This window comes from Salvia hispanica, chromosome 4 (genome assembly GCF_023119035.1).
Source record: "Salvia hispanica cultivar TCC Black 2014 chromosome 4, UniMelb_Shisp_WGS_1.0, whole genome shotgun sequence".
Taxonomy (NCBI): domain Eukaryota; kingdom Viridiplantae; phylum Streptophyta; class Magnoliopsida; order Lamiales; family Lamiaceae; genus Salvia; species Salvia hispanica.
Window position 1 is genome coordinate 1,352,097 of NC_062968.1, and position 15,294 is coordinate 1,367,390.

General features: G+C 36.3%; 2 protein-coding genes across 2 annotated transcripts; both read left to right on the forward strand.

The window, feature by feature from the left end:
• The first annotated feature begins 2,376 nt into the window (after positions 1 to 2,376).
• LOC125218985 lies at positions 2,377 to 6,074 on the forward strand. The gene is made up of 3 exons (XM_048120820.1): positions 2,377 to 2,471; positions 3,793 to 4,558; positions 4,806 to 6,074. The coding sequence occupies exons 2-3, from the start codon at positions 3,816 to 3,818 to the stop codon at positions 5,308 to 5,310; spliced, it is 1,248 nt and encodes a 415-aa protein (XP_047976777.1). The 5' UTR covers positions 2,377 to 2,471; positions 3,793 to 3,815; the 3' UTR covers positions 5,311 to 6,074.
• A 7,614-nt stretch (positions 6,075 to 13,688) lies between these two features.
• LOC125218987 lies at positions 13,689 to 15,208 on the forward strand. The gene is made up of 2 exons (XM_048120821.1): positions 13,689 to 13,841; positions 13,929 to 15,208. Exons 1-2 carry the CDS (start codon positions 13,762 to 13,764, stop codon positions 15,079 to 15,081), a joined length of 1,233 nt encoding a protein of 410 aa, XP_047976778.1. The 5' UTR covers positions 13,689 to 13,761; the 3' UTR covers positions 15,082 to 15,208.
• The last annotated feature ends 86 nt before the right edge of the window (positions 15,209 to 15,294 follow it).

Below are 15,294 nucleotides of genomic sequence, written 5' to 3' on the forward strand. Positions count from 1 at the left end.
GTGTATCATGCTTCTTTGTCGTGTGCATAACCTGCGGTCTGAAACACATGGGTGATGCCAATGAGGCCATTTGATCACGTGTATGTAGATTGTTGTGTTTATGTTATTGGCTAAATGTGTGCTGTTCTTGTATCTTTCATTTAATGTAGTATACAAAAGATTTACTATAATTCTTGACTTCTTGTGTATTTACTGTTATTCTTGCTTTTTTTTCAAAAGCCAACAGAGCTACAGCGAACTGAATTTGTCATAATAGATGATGAGTACATATCACACACTACTGTAGCAAAAACCGAAACTGAATGTAGAATTTGCTATACAATGTAATACGCCCAAAATATTTTGTGTAAATTTTCAGAAAATTATCCTTACACTTCCTCTGTCCCAAAAATGATGGGCATCTGAAATGACACGAGAATTAATGCACAGTTGATAAAGTAAAATGGAGGAGGAGAAGGGTAGTTAAAGTAGCGTTATTAGATAGTGTGCTTAATGAATTGTAACACTGGAACATAGTGGTATACAGTTGTAAATAAATTGATGTATATGAGTAATGAATTAGGGGCAATTTTCCATAAATGAAAATGCTCATATTTTTATGAGACAGACGAAAATGAAAAGTGCACAAATTTTTGTGGGACGAGTATATTTTACTCTAGTTATGAGCATGAGCACTACCATAGTATCATGGTTATCGCATCATATCCTATGTAGCGATTGCAAGTGTCATAAAAGATTGAATAAGTTTTATCTCAGATATTTATTAACAAGGCAATTACTACCAAAATTTACTACCAAAGACTGAATAAGTTTTAATCAATTTACAATCTATTGCATAATGATTTATTGGAAAACAAATAGGATTATTCTGAAGAAATGAAGTTTTTACTTTGTAGAGAATCAGATCTTCCCTTCGTGCAATGTATGTGCGATACACAGAAATAGTTACAAATAAAATGAAAAAAATAATGATACACATGGCTAACAAATCGGCTTAATGATCTATGGGCTTACATTCATAATTCCACATTCTAAATAACTTTAAAATTTCTTTACATAACATGTTTATATTTTGATTTCTTCGTCATTATCTAGAGCATGTAACTATTTTAAGTGAAATTCGATTTAGTTATATAGTAGTAGTATTTTTTATAATACATTCCACATATTTAAGTATTGTTTTAATGCTTTCGTTATTTCTCACATTTTTTTCCCTTTTGAATTCAAACGGAAGCCTGGCCCAATTTCAATGCCACGTCAGTATATATAATGATAAAACTATTTTCATTGTAGGTTGGTTTTAAACTAAATAATTTATAATATCTAAAGTATAATTCTTTTCTTCGTTTACGAAGGTGGAATTTTTAAAGTTTCCATTGAATCGGAATATGATTTTTGTTAGTAAAGCTTATATATCTTGAAACTTACAATCAAATTTTAAAACTTACATACCCAAGAAAAGTATCTAGTTCTCTTCATTATAACTTTTTATTTGTTTTATTATTATTATTATTATTATTATTCCTTTTCAATAACTTCTAGTGTACTGTTCCTTTGTTTAATTAATGTGTTTAGCAATGCAATCATCAGTTATATTATTAAAGCCAGTGCTAATAATTTATTAAAAAAAATTCAGAATATAGGAGTACAATATATTTCGGAACACATAACTCAAGGTAAAAATGTATTGTGACTCAATTTAATAGACTAGATACAATTTACCTTATGTCTATTCTTTGCTCTCTCTCCAAGTTTCTGTGATTCTATTGTTACACAAAGCTTTCAAGAACTTTGATGCCAATTTGACATCAATTTTCTTTTTCACTTTTAATATGTGATGAATTTTTCTTTTCTTTTGTAGGTTATAATCTTGAAAAGCGATAAAAGCAGATGTAATGTGTAATAATTAAGAATGGTAAATTTTTATAATGAAAATGAATTTCTTTATCAATTAATATAGTCCTACATTAGTAACTACACATTCCTGGATAACTTAAAGGTTGTTTACTTAATATATGTCGGTATTTTGATATCTTATCTTAGTAAGGTTATCTATGACATCTAATTATATTTATACATCTAACACATTTCACAAATTTAATTTAATTTAATTTGTTTGATTTAAGCACTAATTCTCTCTAACATTTCTATTTTGAATTGTAATTGAAGCTCGAGGCCAACCTAAATTCACTCTAACATTTCTAAATTGAAATTGTTTCGATCCAAAATATTCAAAAACCCGATCGCAAGCCACTTAAACCTGAAACTCCTAATTCGAGATGCCAGTGACCCCACATGCAACACCTCTCGCCCCAACGTTAGTACTATATAAGGTTTGAATCGCATAACTTTGGCAGAAGTAAAGAAATCAATAGAGTCTTTTCATCGCTTTCTCCAATCTTCAACCGAATCGAACCCCAGCTTGAAGCTGGCCTGAATCAGCGATCTCTCTCTCTCTCTCTCTCAGAAAGGTAATGTATTTGTTCTATAATTTTCATTGTTGTGAATTTTGTGGTTATGAATGGTAATGAGATTCTGGGTGTATTTGATTTATAAAATGGCCATCTATTTGCTTTATGTTTTTTTTTATAATTAATGTGGTTTGTGAAATGGTTGGCAACTCATTGTTCTGAAAATTTATTAAATATTAGTATATTTTTTATGTTAAGTTGTCTGATTATACGATAAATATTTCCCGGATTTGTTGATAAAATCTAAAATTATTTATATTCTTTTATTTGTTTACAAAGGTAGAACTTATAATCATTCGGAATTTGGTTTTTGTTAGTAAAACTTTTATATCTGAATTACAAAGATATTTTATGAGAATTCTTCCTTTTCCCCTTTTAGGCTTTTTCCTTAATTGTATTCTATTCAATAAGGTTTTCAAAAACAACGTTGTGTGTTAAGTTGTTAGTAATTATTGTTGGAAAATTGGTGTTAATAAAAATTTGATAAGGTGAATTAAAGGTGAGTCGTCCCAAAAGAAAAGATTCAAGTTATGAGCGACATAGGTAGCATCACTACGAAATACATATAGAGTATCTTTTAAGGACACAAAAATTGAACGTGATTATTTGCGTCGAATTTTTTTTAAAATAACAAAAATAATTTATGATGAAAAAGAAAGTGTGAATTTTTTTATTTATTTGGACGCTTTCATTTGCGTTTTCTAATTTTAGTTGGAGCGCCAATAATATGGACGTTTGTTGAAGCGTTGGTGGTGTACTCAGAAACACAAATTAGCGCCCTTAATGTTTATTTTATTTTATTTTTTGTTGTGGTGTACTATATCTTTTATGTGTATTGCACTTTTGTTTATATGTATGTATGTATTTGGTAATGCAATCATCAATTAAATTATTAAAACATCAAAATCATAAACTTTGATCATCAACAATTGATGTTCAAATCATAAGTGGACTTTGTGGATTCGTATGTGGCCATCATCGAATAGCGAATCTAATCAAAGAAGAGGGGGATTTCATCTAAGAAAATAAAACAACAAATTATATGGGCTTAAGTTTAATAGCAGTGTTTGCGTAAAATGACGAAACGACGTCGTTGTTTAGTCCACCCAGGCTATCCGACAAGCCACATATGATTGGATACCAAACATTATCAAAGTCCATGATTATACGATCAAGTTTTAAGTTTGTAGAAAAATCCGAAATTCGAAATTCAGTTATAGTTTGTAATATCTCGTTACTTTGCTTGGGCTAAAAGTTTTGTATGATTATATTATTACTCAATGTATATATATGTGAGTATTGTTTTTTCCAATGCGAGCAGTGATAAGAAGGAATGGAGAAAAAATGTTAAGAGAAATGGAGCAAGAGAGTTTTCCTCATATGTGTCACGAACACCCGCTGAGTCTGATCCCCGACTCATCCGAAAAAAATCATGGCATCTCGATCTGTCTTGGTTGTTGGAGATACTTTTTACCCGGAGAAGAAGCTTATGGATGCATCTCTAAGTTGTGTATATCTGAGAGGTTTTTACACAAAGAATGCATGGAAATGCCTCAAGAGATCATGCATCCTATCCATCCTTTACACCCTCTCACAATGTATAAGCCAGAAGATTTGTATGAAACAAAAAAATGTGCAATTTGTGAAGAGGATGTGAAAGGGTTAAGGTACAGATGTAGCCAAAGTGGCTGTGACGGATTGTGGATCCACTTGGCATGCACGGGGACTCGTAATGAAAAGCACTCTCCTGTGGAGCACCTGAGCCACCCTGATCACCAGCTTCGATATTCGAAGAAAACGAGGTGGTGCCCATTTCCCTGTGATGCATGTGGTGCCACTGAGAAAGGGGACTCCTACACATGCACTGTCTGCGACTACTCCATACACCAGAGTTGCGCACTCCTCCCACAGTCTAAGGACTTCCCTCATCATCACCACTCTCTCTCCCTCGCATTTTCTCTCCCATATGAGTATATCCCATATGAATTTGATTGTGCTATATGTAGCTTAACTTTACCGTTGAGACGCTGGGTCTATCATTGCAAACTCTGCAGATATGTCGTCCATCTCAAATGCGCCACCTCCACGTAAGACTTCTCACTTCTTCCATCCCAACGAAGATTACCCCTGCCTTGGGCGACACTAGATTTTATGAAACTTTGTTTTGTGTTAAGTTTAGAGAGAGTAAAATAAAGAGAGAGAATAAAGTAGAAATAAATATAATTCTATTTTTAGTAATGAGTCATCTTTAATAAGACAGTAGGAGGACCATTTACTCGTACCATTATTTTGTCAATTTAATTTAATCAACTGTTTTGGTTGATTTTCTTTTAGATTTGATGATGAAAATGAAAATGGAAATGCCATTGATGATGTGAAAGTGGTTACCAAGTTTCCGAAGGTTGAAGATGACATATATGAGGAGATGATCAGACCCTTCGTTAAGCGACAAAGAGGAAAACTTGACATCACCCCTCATCATGATCAAGACAATCACAACATCGGTGGCAAGTACAGCTTCTCCAATCACCCTCATCTATTAACTTTTACTACATTTTCTTTAGCTTCATCATCTTCTTCGTCATCCTCTCATTATCACTGCAAAATAGATGATGATGATGATGATGATGATGATTTTGAAAGTATTCCAAGATCGGAAATAATATGTGATGGGTGCACACTGGCTATACATGAAAAGAAGCAAACAGATGATGGTGATGGGTATGAGAGTGGTTACATGAGTTGTGATGAATGCAAATACTTTCTCCACTTGTCCTGCTTCAACTTACCACTTGGATCCCCTCTCTTCCTATTCACCCTCTCAAAGATCACAGCCTAATGCTTCGAAATGCTGGCAAACTAACAGATTGGGAAAGTTGTGGTATTTGTTATGGTTATACGAATGGGCTCTATTACGATTGTACCAACAAAGAGTGTTGGTTCAAAATAGACATCAAGTGTGCTTCTCTACCCAACACCATCAAACACGCAGCTCACCCAAGACATAATTATCTCAATTTTGTCAAGGGCGATAATTCTCGTAGTTTCTGTTATAAGTGTCGTGGTGTCATATTTAACAGAAGTGGAGAATACAGATGCGATAGCTGCAGATTCCGTGTGTGTGGTAATTGTGTGATGCAGCCAACAACAAATAAGCATAGATTGGAGAATCACTTGTTGTCATTGACATATGAAGCCTATGTTAATCGTCCTGGTGATTTCTACTGTAGCAGCTGCGAATACCTAATGCACCCCAGGTTATGGATGTATTATTGTCGAGACTGCGATCAATCCTTTCATCCGGAATGCTTTCCTGCTACGTCAGGTGAGTACAGAAACATCAAATATGGGACAAAGCAGTATGTGATATCCATTCATGATCACCCTCTCAGATTTCAAATCATATCCAAGAAAAAGAGATGTGATCAATGTCATGAAGATAGGTATGACAAGCCCGGATTTCAATGTGCGACATGCTTCTTTACCGTGTGTGTAAAGTGCGGTGTGAAATGCTTGGGTGATGCCTAGAGGCAATCTTATGCAAGTCAAAACAAATGTCTCTTTTTAATTAGGTCCATGCTTATGTAGATTGTTGTATTCATGTTTGATATCTAGATTTTTATAGATAAAAATCTAGATATTTAGAATATAAAATTATCAAATAGATGATTCTAGAATAGGAAGATGACCCCTATAAATATGGGTAAGTTGTAACATTTTGTTGAAGTTGAGAATTTGAGAAGTTGAGAAAGTTTGAGAAATTGAGTGTTCTTTCCTTCCCCACATCAAAACATCTCCTAAACCATTTCCTACATATTCCACCCATCCTCCTCTCAAATATTTCCTCCAAACTAAATTATTCCTCCAACATATATCCTATATATTTCCAACAAAGTGGTACCAGAGCCATAAGTTCCTACCTGTAGTATGGCTAACTTGCCGTCGTTCCAAGTCCCCATGCTCAATAAGAGCAGTTTCGATAATTGGAGTATCAAGATGAAAGCGTTATTGGGAGCCCACGACGTTTGGGAGATCGTGGAGAATGGCTACGAGGAGCCGCAAGACGAGACCGATCTATCCCAACAACAAAGGGATAGATTGCGAGATGCGAGAAAGAGAGACAAGAAGGCTCTCTATCTCATCTACCAAGCTCTAGGGGACGACGATTTCGAGAAGATCTCGAGTGCAAGCACCGCCAAAGAAGCATGGAAGAAGCTCCAAATCTCATGTGTTGGTGCGGAGCGAGTAAAGAAGGTACGCCTCCAAACTTTAAGAGGAGAATTTGAATCTTTACATATGAAAGAGTCCGAATCAATTTCGGATTATTTTTCAAGAGTCTTGGCGGTGTCAAATCAAATGAAAAGAAATGGTGAAAAATTGGAGGATGTTAGAATCATGGAGAAAATATTGCGCTCTCTAACCCCTAATTTTGAGCACATAGTAGTTACAATAGAAGAAACAAAAGATTTGGAGGAAATGACCATCGATCACTTATTGGGTTCGCTACAAGCATATGAGGAGAAACAAAAGAAGAAACAAGAAATTGTGGAGCAACTTTTGAAGTTGCAAGTAAGCCCAAAGGAGAAAGAAGAAAGCTCGAGCAATGGTGGTGGCCCACAAGGAAGAGGTCGTGGACAAAGACAAGATCGAGGCCGTGGTCGTGGTCGAGGATATGCTCGTGGACGTGGACGTGGACGAGGATATTTTTCAAACAATGAAGAAAGAAAGGAGTTCCCAAATATGGGACGAGGAAGGAGCAATCCACAGTCGAGGTACGATAAATCTTCTATAGAGTGTTATAATTGTCATAGATATGGGCACTATGCTTCCGAGTGCAGAGACACAAAATCAAAAGTTGAAGAGAAGGCCAATTATGTGGAGAATACGAATGAAGAAAATGGATGTGTTCTTCTAGCTTATAAAGGAGATGCTGGAAGAAAAGATGATATGTGGTACCTCGACACAGGAGCGAGCAACCATATGTGCGGGAACAGGAGCATGTTCGTGGAGCTTGATGAATCAGTAAGTGGCAACGTCTCCTTTGGTGATGAATCTAAAATTCCAGTTAAAGGAAAAGGCAAGATTCTAATTCGTTTGAAGAATGGAGCTCATGATTTTATTTCTAACGTATATTACGTGCCCAACATGAGAAACAATATATTGAGTCTTGGACAACTCTTAGAGAAAGGTTATAACATTCACATGAAAGATTATAGCCTTTCAATAAGAGATGGCAAAAATGAATTAATTGCCAAAGTGCCTATGTCCAAGAATAGGATGTTTTTATTAAATGTTCAAAATGATGTGGTGAAGTGCCTTCAAGCATGTTATAAAGATAAGTCTTGGCTATGGCATCTTCGATTTGGGCACCTGAATTTTGGTAGCTTGAAATTGCTATCAAATAAAGAAATGGTACGAGGATTACCACCCATCGAGCACCCCGATCAACTCTGTGAAGGATGCTTAGTTGGGAAGCAATTCAGAAAGCCGTTCCCAAAGGAGTCAAGTTCGAGAGCACAGAAGCCATTGGAGTTAATCCATGCAGACGTGTGTGGACCAATCAAGCCAACCTCCCTCGGTAAAAATAACTATTTCCTACTTTTCATTGATGATTTTTCAAGAAAAACGTGGGTATACTTCTTGAAGCAGAAATCAGAAGCATTTGACGCCTTCAAGAAGTTCAAGGCTGCCGTCGAGAAAGAAAGCGGTCTACAAATCAAAGCAATGAGGACCGACCGAGGTGGAGAATTCACATCCAGGGAGTTTCTGGAATTTTGCAAAGAAAGCGGAATTCGACGGCTACTAACAGTTCCGAGATCCCCCCAGCAGAATGGAGTGGCTGAACGAAAGAACAGGACTATCGTTGAGATGACTCGAAGCATGCTAAAGACGAAGAATTTGCCGAAAGAGCTTTGGGCAGAAGCAGTAGCGTGCGCCGTGTACCTGTCTAACAGGTCCCCAACAAAAAGTGTATGGGGAATGACTCCTCAAGAAGCTTGGAGCGGGAGAAAACCAGGGATCGCCCACTTAAGAGTGTTCGGGAGCAAAGCCTATGCACATGTACCAGATCAGACGAGGAGTAAACTCGATGACAAAAGCAAACCATACATCTTCATCGGGTACGACTCTAATACTAAGGGCTATAAGTTATATGATCCAACTTCGCAGAAAACCATGATTAGCCGAGATGTGGAGTTCGATGAAGAAGGAGTATGGGATTTCGGCTCAGACAATGACTTCACCTTCATACCACCGTTTGGAGAGCAAAGAGCAGGTGAGCAGACCGGAGAGGAGCACCAAGAACAAACAACTCCACCTACATCTCCCACATCAGCTGTCAGAGACTCGCCACCATCTTTCTTGAATGAAAGAGCCACAGAACGCACACGAAGTTTGGATGGAGTGTATGACGACACAGAAAGGTTAGAAGATCTCACCTTACTTTGCCTATTTGCTGATTGTGAACCAGTTAGCTTTGAAGAAGCTACAACAAGTGAAAATTGGCGAGTCGCAATGGATGAAGAGATCAAAGCCATCGAGAAGAATGACACGTGGGAGCTAGTGTCACTACCAAAGGGACACAAGGCCATTGGAGTCAAGTGGGTGTATAAAATCAAGAAGAATTCCAATGGTGAAGTTGAAAGATATAAAGCGAGACTCGTCGCAAAAGGATATAGCCAAAGAGCTGGAATCGACTATGACGAGGTATTTGCTCCTGTCGCTCGCTTAGAAACTATTAGACTAATACTATCTCTTGCAGCCCAGAATAGATGGAAGATTTATCAAATGGATGTAAAGTCGGCTTTCTTGAATGGATTTCTTGATAAAGAAGTCTACATCAAGCAACCTGATGGTTATGTGGTGAAAGGCCAAGAAGACAAAGTGTTGAGGTTGAAGAAAGCCTTGTACGGGCTAAAGCAAGCACCGAGAGCGTGGAATACCAGGATCGACAAATATCTTGAAGATAACGGCTTCACCAAATGCCCACATGAGCACGCGCTCTATGTGAAAAGTAAAGGAAATGATATCTTAATAGTGTGCTTGTATGTGGATGATCTCATTTTTACAGGAAACAATCCAAAAATGTTCGAGGAATTCAAGAAGGCCATGACTAAAGAATTTGAGATGACAGACATCGGGCTGATGGCATACTACCTCGGAGTGGAGGTAAAGCAACGAGAAGATGGAATATTCATCACACAAGAACACTACGCAAAGGAGATCCTGAAGAAGTTCAAAATGGAGGACTGCAAACCAATCAATACACCGGTGGAATGCGGGATCAAGCTATCAAAGAACGATAAAGAAGAAAAGGTGGATCCGACGCTATACAAGAGCTTGGTTGGAAGCCTACGGTACTTAACTTGCACAAGGCCAGATATATTGTACGCTACAGGACTCATAAGTCGCTACATGGAGAATCCAACCACTACCCACTTCAAGGCAGCAAAGAGAATACTCCGATATCTCAAAGGTACGATCGACTATGGCCTATTATATTCAGCTGCTAACGATTATAGACTTGTTGGCTACAGTGATAGTGATTGGGCTGGAGACAACGATGACCGAAAGAGTACAAGTGGATATGTGTTTTACATGGGAGACACATCCTTCACTTGGATGTCTAAGAAGCAGCCCATTGTCACATTATCAACATGCGAAGCCGAATATGTGGCAGCCACCTTCAGTGTTTGTCATGCAGTATGGCTCAGAAGTTTATTATCGGAGCTCGGGTGGCCACAAAAGGAGCCAACAACTATTTGTGTGGATAACAAGTCGGCGATTGCGCTATCCAAAAATCCAGTGTTCCACAACCGAAGCAAGCACATTGACACCCGCTACCACTACATCAGAGAATGCGTAGCAAATCAGGAGATTCAAGTCGAGTATGTGAAGTCACAAGATCAAGTTGCTGATATCTTCACAAAGCCGCTCAAGCATGAAGACTTCATCAAGATAAGGACACTGCTCGGAATGACAAATCAAGTTTAAGGGGGAGTGTTGGAATATTATAAAATAAACTTGATTTTGTAATAAAAATATCTAGATATTAGTAAAATATCTAGATATTATGTAGAATAGTCTAGAATATGTAAGGGAAAATATCTAGATATTTTAAGAGAATAATCTAGATTATCTAGATTTTTATAGATAAAAATCTAGATATTTAGAATATAAAATTATCAAATAGATGATTCTAGAATAGGAAGATGACCCCTATAAATATGGGTAAGTTGTAACATTTTGTTGAAGTTGAAGAAGTTGAGAATTTGAGAAGTTGAGAAAGTTTGAGAAATTGAGTGTTCTTTCCTTCCCCACATCAAAACATCTCCTAAACCATTTCCTACATATTCCACCCATCCTCCTCTCAAATATTTCCTCCAAACTAAATTATTCCTCCAACTTATATCCTATATATTTCCAACAATCAGTTATATTATTAAAGCCAGTGCTAATAATTTATAACAAAATTCAGAATATAGGAGTACAATATTTTTAGGAACACATGACTCAAGGTAAAAATGAATTGTTACAATTTATTAGACTAGATACAATTTACCTTATGTCTATTCTTTGCTCTCTTTCCAAGTTTTTGTGATTCTATTATTACACAAAGCTTTCAAGAACAGATACCAATTTGACATCAATTTTCTTTTTCACTTTTAATATGTAATGAATTTTTCTTTTCTTTTATAGGTTATAATCTTGAAAAGCGATAAAAGCAGATGTAGTGTGTAATAGTTAATCTTAATATATGTTGGTATTTTGATATCTTATCTTGGTAAGGTTATCTATGACATCTAATTATATTCATACTCCTGATACATTTCACACATTTAATTTATTTATTTTTATTTAAGCACTAATTCTCTCTTACATTTCTATTTTGAATTGAAACTGAAGCTCGAAGCTCGAAGCCACAGTTATAGGTTTGATAAAAGTCATTAGCATAATGCTAAAACGATTGTTTCGACCCAAAATATTCAATAACCCGATCGCAAGCCACTTAACCCTAAAACTCCTAATTCGAGATGCCAGTGACCCCACGTGCAACACCTCTCGCCCCAACGTTAGTACTATATATATTTGAATCGCATAACGTTGGCAGAAGTAAAGAAATCAATAGAGTTTTTTCATCGCTTTCTCCAATCTTCAACCGAATCGACCTGCAGCTTGAAGCCGGCCTGGATCAGCTTGACACGTAATGTATTTGTTCTATAATTTTCATTGTTGTGAATTTTGTGGTTGTGAATGGTAATGAGATGCTGGGGTGTATTTGATTTATGAAATGGCCATCTATTTGCTGTGTGTGTGTGTGTGTGTTTCTGTAATTATAATGTGATTTGTGAAATGTATGGCAGCTCATTGTTGTGTTTAATTCTAGTAATTTTATGTTGAATTGTCGGATTACAAGATAAATATTTTCCGGATTCGTTGTTAAATTAGATGAAAATCTAATTTGGTCTTAACTACAGGTGCCGAACCCGCCTTTTGGCAAAATTCGACTAATCCTGCTCGACCGGGCTTGCGGATTAAGGTCGAAAATCTTCCAGCGGGTGGCGGAGTTTGAACCCTTGACCTCAAGGTCACCACAGGTAGAACTTATAATCAATAGGAATTTGATTTTTGTTAGTAAAACTTTTATGTCTGAATTGCAAGATATTTGATGAGAATTCTTCCTTTTCCCCTTTTTTTGGCGTTTTCCTTAATTGTATTCTTATTCAATAAGGTTTTCAAATCCAACGTTGTGTGTTAAGTTGTAAATAATTATTATTGGAAAATTGGTGTTAATAAAAAATTGATAAGGTGAATGTGAGTCGTCGTTTGTCATTATTCTGTTGCCGAAGATTAAATTTTTGTATAATAGTACTATGATTCTTTATGCAATGAAAATAATTGATTAGGTATTTCATACCCTCGTTAGTTTGTTTTGTTCAGCGGCGTTCGCCGCTTTTATTACCCCCCAAAAAAAAAGAATTTCTTTAATTTATAATCCCTACATTTGGTCATTCACAATCATGTCATTAAAACTATTTTGCCATATCTTTTTCCTTAACTATTTATGGGACTACATTTTTATTTTCTATTCATTTTTTATTTTAATTTATTTATTATGAAATTTAATTAATTTATTACTTTAATTTCACTAAAACACAAAAATTACATAATTAAAATTCCCAAAAACTACATATAGCATATAAAAAAATTTAAAACTTACATTATCAAAATCCTAAAAAATTGACAAATTACAAAATTAAACTAGTTACCTAACTATTTTTTGAGTCTCCCGGTCATTCTCTAGTGAGATTTCAATGTCATCATCCTTTTTCGCCGGACATATATAGTGCAATAAAATGATAAATGTAGAGAGAAAATTGAAAGTAAGAGAGACTTCTTTATAGGTCTGGGGAAACGGTTCTCGGTTCTTGGTTAACCGAGAACCGAACCTTATTTTTTCGGTTTTCGGTTAACCGAGAACCGAAAAAATAAGGTTAAGGTTCGGTTCCGGTTATTAAGTTTAAGCTAATCTCGGTTCCGGTTCTAACCGAGAACCGAAAGGTTAGAACCGAATAACCGTTATTTTCTAAATATTTAATTTTATATATATTTATTTTAGTTTAATTATTATTGTTTTAGAAAAGTAAAAATTAGTTTGATGAATGATGTTGGTTTATATTGGTTTTGGACTTAGTTTTGTAAACTTTGTTGGAATTTGTTTTTTATGATGAAATGGAATCATGGTTTTTGTCTTTTGATTTCACGACTTATTACTTAATGTATTGTATTGCACTTGAGTTCGGTTCCTACATTGGAACCGAAGACCGAACCGGTCGGTTTCTTGATGAACCGAACCGACAAAGGGTTCGGTTTCGGTTCTGGATTTCGAAAAAATGGGAGTCGGTTAACTGACTAATTGGTTCGGTCGATACTCCCTCAATTCCAGATAATTCGTCTCAGTTTTCCATTTCGGTCCGTCCCATATAATTTGTCTCATTTCACTTTTTACCATTTTTGGTAGTGGACCACATATTCCACTAACTCATTCATATTCATATTTTATTATAAAACTAATATATAAAGGTAGAACCCACGTTCCATTAACTTTTTCAACCCACTTTTCATTACAATTCTTAAAACCCGTGCCCCATCAAAGTGACCCGAATTATCCGGGACGGAGAGAGTATTGACCGCGGACTTCCCTCGTCATCACCCAGCCCACACACTCTCCCTCGCATTTTCTCTTCCATATGAGTATATCAAATATGAATTTGATTGTGGCATATGCAGCATGACTTTGCCATTGAGACGATGGGTCTATCACTGCCACCTTTGTAGATATGTCGTCCATCTCAATTGTGCCACCTCCACGTAATACTTCTTACTAGTACTATTTACTTATACCATTTTTGTCAAACACGCATAATGGGTTAACTGTTTTCGTTGATTTTCTTTCAGATTTGATGATGAAAATGCAATTGATGGTGAGAAAGATGTTACCAAGTTTCCGATAGCAGTAGATGACATGTATGAGGAGATAATCAAACCTTTCGTTAGGCGAGAAAGTGGAAAAGTTCTCATCTCTCATGATGATCAGAACAAGGGTGGCAAGTACAGGTTCTTTGGTCACCCTCATCATCTACTAACTTTTACTACATTTTCATCGTCTTCTTCATCATCATCTCAAGATCACTACAAAAAAGTTGATGATGATGAAGAAGATGATTTTGACATTATTCCGGGATCGGAATTAACATGTGATGGGTGCACATTGGCTATACATGAAAAGAAGCAAACAGATGGTGATGGGTATGAGAGTGGTTATATGAGTTGTGAAGAATGCAAATACTTTCTCCATTTGTCCTGCTTCAACTTACCACTTGAGATCCCCTCTCTTCCAATTCATCCTCTCAAAGGCTTAAGGATTCAAAATGTTGATGGCAAGCTCACAGATTGGACATACTGTTTTATTTGTCAGGCTTTAACGAATCGGCTCTATTACTCTTGTACCTACGAAGGCTGCAGGTTCAACATAGACATCAAGTGTTCTTCTCTGCCCAGCACCATAACACACGCAGCTCACCCACGACATAATTATCTCGAGATAGTCACAAGTGATTATGAGTCTCTTTTCTGTGTTAACTGTTATAGCTTTATAAGTTCAACTGTGGGACAATACAAATGCAATAGTTGCAGATTCAGTGTGTGTGGTGCATGCGTGATGCTACCAGCAACAAATAAGCATAGATTGGAGAATCACATGTTATGGTTGACATACGATGCTCGGTTTAACCATCCCGGTGAGTTCTACTGCAGTAGTTGCGAACAACAAATGGACCCCAGAAGTTGGATGTATTATTGTCGAGACTGCGATCAATCCTTCCATCCCAAATGCTTCCCTGCCACGTCAGGTTTTTACAGACTCAAATATGGGACAAAGCAGTATGTGATATCCATTCATGATCACCCTTTCAGATTTCAAATCATATCCAACAAAAAGAGATGTGATCAATGTCATAAAGATAGTTATGATATGCCCGGATTTCAATGTGGGTCATGCTTCTTTGCCGTGTGTGTAAAGTGCGGTGTGAAATGCTTGGGTGATGCCTAGAGGCAATCTTATGCAAATAAAAAAAATGTCTCCTTTTAATTAGGTTCATGCTTATGTAGATTGTTGTATACTTGTATTTATGTTATCATGTGTGTTGTTCTTGTATATGTATTTTGATAATTTTTATGTATAAAGATTTTATCAATTCTGTGTATTTAATATTCTTGCACTTCTTTTACTTGGTCATAGAGTGGTGAACACTAATGGAGCTAG